Consider the following 5,000-nt stretch of genomic DNA (forward strand, 5'->3'; position numbering starts at 1 on the left):
GGGTGGTACATAGATGGGGGCTAAGATGGTGCAGTGAGGGCTTGTGGGTGGAGAAAGCCCTGCATTTTCAAATTGGTTAACAATATATATATATTGTTATATATATATATAACAATATCTAAGAGCATGGACAGCCATCGAATTAGAATAAAATTCACTTCCCAATATTTTTATTTTTTCCTTCGAGTTCATTTGACTACATGGATGTAATTTTTATCTACTGTAGTTTTAATCTTAGAAGGGCCACAGCTTTTAATCTTCTTTTCCCATATTATAAGCATACCCTATCCCTGTACTGTTGCTGTATATTCTTTGTGGTGATTACTTCAAGTGCCTCTATAGTATTATGCAGTGTATTGGGTTGATTGGTGAGCATCACTAACCAAGAGACATCTTGGGTCTCACTGTGTTGGAGCCAGCTCTTGTCTGTGTTTACTGTGGAGTCCTTCCCTTGGATGCAGTCTTTCCATTTCTGGAAATTTATCCACAGAAAATAATTTAAAAGGGATAATATGTCTAGTGGGAATTGGGGGGTTGCTGCAGAGGGTATTTTGAGAGAGTGCTGATCTGGAATTCTCCTCCCAGGCATTGCTTCACTGGCAGCTACCCAGTCATCGAGCCCCTGCTGAAGCACTTTCCTAACATGTCTGTGGGCTTCACTGCAGTCCTGACTTACTCCTCCGCCTGGGAGGCCCGGGAAGCTCTGAAACAGATCCCGCTGGAGAGAATCATCGTAGAAACTGATGCCCCCTACTTCCTGCCTCGACAGGTAGGAGTGTCTTCAGGCTGAGTTGAGGCACTGAGGAGAGAGGGTGGTAGGTGGGTGGTCACCCTTACAAGGTTGGCAGGGCCAGAGCCCCAGTGACTTTCAGGTCCCACCCTTGGCTATGTAGATGTCTCCTTGTTGTTGATCTGCAGAACCAAAAGTCTAGGGGGCTGAGAAGCTGAAGGGTAACCACTCTCTTCCAGGCAGTGCAAAGCCCTACCCTGTAGAGGGTAGTCCAAGGAAGCGTGGGACCCTGCTCACCCAGAGCCCCCCATGACTAGGACTCTCCCTGCACCTGCAGGTAAAGGGGTCTCTACAGGGTAGCCCCAAAGAGGTCCTTACTGGGGAAGGGCCGGGGAGGGAATTCTGTGTAATGACTGTACACAGAAGACACAGCGATGTTCTGAATGCTTGATGTCTTCCAGGTTCCCAAAAGCCTTTGCCAGTATGCCCACCCAGGCCTGGCCTTGCATACAGTTCGAGAGATTGCCAGGGTCAAAGATCAGCCGCTCTCCCGCACCTTGGCTACTCTGCGTGAGAACACCAGTCGCCTCTACAATCTTTAAGCAGAGAGGGTGCAGTCAGGAGTCTCCCATAGAAGGTTGTAAAACTCATGTTTATGTTTTCTAAAAATCAGGACAAAAATGTCTTTTGCTATATTTTCTTAATATAGAGAGTATAAACATAGGGTGACCATTAAGCCTATTTTGTCTTGAGCGAACTTGGTTTGGAACCTTTTTCCTTTTCTCTACCCTCCAGGATGACCAGTGGCCTGACAGAACATAGACTGGGTTTCGCCTCTGGCTGAGTCCCAGGACAAGGGTGTGTTTGGAGAGCCCATTGGAATGGAGAAAACCAGGACCAGAGATAGGATGTTTTCCTTGAAACCTCGTCATAAGGCTTCTTTCTGCTTCTGGCTGGTGGGTGGGTGGGTGGATGGGGTGCAGTAGAGCAAGGTGAGGGGTGGTGGTTTGCCTCCCAGCCACAATGCTCCAGGGCAGTCAGGGAAGAAGAAAGAGGTTGGTAGAAGGGCGCAACAAGTTTGCCAATCCAAATTACTCTTCTGGGCAGCCTGTGTGTTTGAGCAGTCTGTGAATAAAGTTACCCTCCTACTTGTCTAAGCACATATCAATGTGTAATTTGGTTCCTGGTTCTTAGTTCTAAAAATGAACTCCCAAGGGGAATCTCTTGTGGAGGACCTTCACTGGAGACCTGTCTTTAGAGGTTTATTTTCCTGCTACCAGTGATGTCATCCCCCGTCCTTCTCCAGATAACTTCATATTGGCTCTTGCTGTATCAACTCTGCATTGGCACAGGTGGAAGGACCTCAGCTGCTGATCTCGCTGGTTCCACTGTCATCATTTCAGGGGCCCCTAATTGTCCAGGGAAAGTCCTGGCTAATGGAAATCCAGATAGATTGGGGGACTCAAGGAAGAGGACTCCTTGAGGAAGAGGACCCCAAAGAAGGTGTTCCCACTTATTGATGCCCCCAGGGCTGCAGAGTGTTAAACTGATAAGGATCTAGTTTGCAGCAGAAGTTACCTGCTTGTCTGCTGTTGGGATTCCAGCTGCCCTTTGTTCCATATTTGCCCCCTTTTCCTGGAACACTGGACCAGAAATACTCCTGTTTCATCACATGTGATAGCCCCTCTTGTGCCCCACCCAGGTTGAGAGGTAAACCAGTTTAATTCTCCAAAGCCCTGATGAGGCCAGTCAGCCATGTTCTATTTCCTATTCAGAATAAGCAAGCCTGGTGTCTGTAAGGCTCTCAGTCCCATTCATGGGGACATCTCCTTTGCCTTTGCTTCCTCTATGTCCTTTCTCCATGTTCAAAGTTAGAGGCTCTCCTTTGACTTTGAGCAGCTGGGTCATCTCAAGTCTTGAGCTGTGTTCTGCTCTGTGCTGGTGCCTTGTAAAGGTATATTCATTACAAGCCCTGGAAGGTTATAATAGTCAAGGATTAAGTGTGAAGACATTCTATACTTTGTCCAAAAGGATCCTTTACCCCGGTCTCTTGCAGTGAGACACGCCACCCTGAGTCCCTTGTGTGTTTCTCGGAGGCCAGTAGCTTAAATTGTAAAATTCATCACTTAGCTGAGTTTCTTTAGGTTGTTTTGGAAGGCACATTTGAGCCTTGTAAGTTAAAAGGAAATGACTTAACATTTTTTGTGCCTGGTATTTCTGTCTTGCCCTTGTACACGTTCTGGGCTGGGAAGTAGGTCTTAATTCACTGTTGATGTTCTGTGGATTAGCTGTGTGTTGTCTGTGCCTCAAATTTGGCAGTGTGAGGAATTGGGCTTGTTCTCCTGCTTGGAAGATTTGGGGGACTGCTAAGTATTTCAGAGTGCTTTATTGTCACCCAAATATACTGCAGCATATCCATCTCCTTCACAACAAGCCCTAAAAGTCACTACTGCCTACCTGGGAAACCAACTAGTCCTGCATTAGGGGATTAAAAGTGGTGACTAAATGGATGTCTCCAAGCCTGTGCAGCCTTTCTGCCAAGGTAAAGCACAAGGTGCTATATACTTTTATTTCTAGGATTTAGGATTATCATTTCTACATTGGGGGCGTGAAAGCTGGTTGGCAATGTTTTTGATTTTGGATTGGTGACTTGGTTGTTTTTGCTGTGCTGCTGGAATGCCTCTGTACTACCCCCACCTCTGGCCATCAGCTTCTGAAAATAAAGGATGGACTCTCAGCCAACTACGTGCTCTCCACGTTTGTTTAGAATTCTCAGAGTGAAAACCGTGGTTCAGTTGTTGGCCGGCTTTGTAACCTGAGAATCCCAAAGGTCTCGAGACATTCTCACTAGTATTCATTTGTCTCTCTGCAAAATTATACTGGAAAAAGACATGGTACATTCTTAGAAGTTCTGCTACCTTTGAGCATTAACTTTCATTTTACTGCCTGAGAACTCAGATGTACTGCTGCTGCTTCCTTTGAAAAGTACATAGATAACCCTTTTTTCCACCTCCCAGAGCAATGCAATAGAAGGAAGAAGAATCAAGTACACAGGTGTGGAGTTGATGCATCTGTTCTACTGTGGGCGTTGGACTGTGAACTGATTCCTCTGGGTTAACTTTGGAGAAAATTGTTTCATTACTTGCAGTTAGTCCTTTAATTTTGTACTAATGTATTTTTGAACACATGTGCACAAGTCAAAAGTAATCTGTCAAAATGAAGGCTAAACAAATTTGAGAATGCTAAACAAATTTGAAATCTCTTGCTGCCTAATCTTTGAGATACAGTCACTGACTATGCATTTTTAGTATATTCCTTCACTTTGGCTCAGTTCCTTCTCAGTTGAACGCACAGTTGACTGTGTCTGTTTGTGGCTGAAATTCTGCTCTTGGCCTTTTTGGCATTTACGTTTTTTTTGTATTAAGTTTGGGACCAATACTAATTATTTGCTGCCAATACTTTCATTTTTGTGTCACTTGTTTTTATAAAATAAGGGCAGATGGTCACTGAAATATTAAGTGATTAAGCAAACTCTGTCAGAGATGGCAGCAGCAGAACTGTTGATCAGTTGCCAGCCAGCCCCTGTGATCCCTATGAACACTCATTTGTCACTGATGTTTGGTAGTGGATTCAGATTAAGGAGGGTGGCTAAGCTTGAGTTTCTGTTTTCCTGTTACCCTAAGAGAATTTCTGAGCCACACCTGTAAGAGTATGATGAGTTAAATACATGTGCTACTATACTGATGTACTAGGTATATCATAAAACACAAAAGTCTTTTTATAATGAGAATTTTTTTCTCCAGCAAATACCTTGCTCACCTCAGGGATAAATAAATATACCTCATTCACAGAAACTTTAGTGGTATCATTTAATGATACATGGAGGAGTCGTTTTAATAAGGCTGACATAGGACCATGTTTGAAATGCTACATTTTCTCAAATGCGTCCTCTGTTTTCCTTTGATAATTTTATTTCTGCCAATTTTTGAAATTGTCCTCACTCCACTCCAAGTTGACTCAATGTATTATGAAGGGAAATGAAAAACAAAGGAATCCCGTGGATCCTAAGTAGTAGGGCAAGAGAAGTAACATTGATAGGCAGTAGAATATGAAAAGCATGAACTTGAGCACTATAGCTTTGGATATGAGTGGGCAATGTATTTGCTATGTGACCTGAGAAAGTTACTTTATTTCTCTCAATTTCACTTTTCTCCCTCTTAAGTGGGTTGTTTTGCAAATTAACTGAAATTACATTAATTACATGTAAGTA

The 5,000-nt window shown here is 43.8% G+C and overlaps 1 protein-coding gene across 3 annotated transcripts in view; it reads left to right on the forward strand.

The window, feature by feature from the left end:
- TATDN2 (TatD DNase domain containing 2) overlaps nt 1-3,467 on the forward strand; it is a 24,271-nt gene extending 20,804 nt beyond the window's left edge. For 2 of the 3 annotated variants that reach the window (XM_025050712.1, XM_006917615.2), the window contains exons 6-8: nt 586-769; nt 1,192-1,367; nt 1,526-3,467. In XM_025050712.1, the coding sequence (XP_024906480.1) occupies nt 586-769; nt 1,192-1,332 (325 nt within the window). In that variant the 3' untranslated portion in view covers nt 1,333-1,367; nt 1,526-3,467. Of the gene's footprint in view, nt 1-585; nt 770-969; nt 1,068-1,191; nt 1,368-1,525 lie in introns of those variants that run through there. The other variant, XR_439266.3, reaches the window with a different exon arrangement.
- The last annotated feature ends 1,533 nt before the right edge of the window (nt 3,468-5,000 follow it).

Source organism: Pteropus alecto, unplaced genomic scaffold (genome assembly GCF_000325575.1).
Source record: "Pteropus alecto unplaced genomic scaffold, ASM32557v1 scaffold75, whole genome shotgun sequence".
NCBI lineage: Eukaryota > Metazoa > Chordata > Mammalia > Chiroptera > Pteropodidae > Pteropus > Pteropus alecto.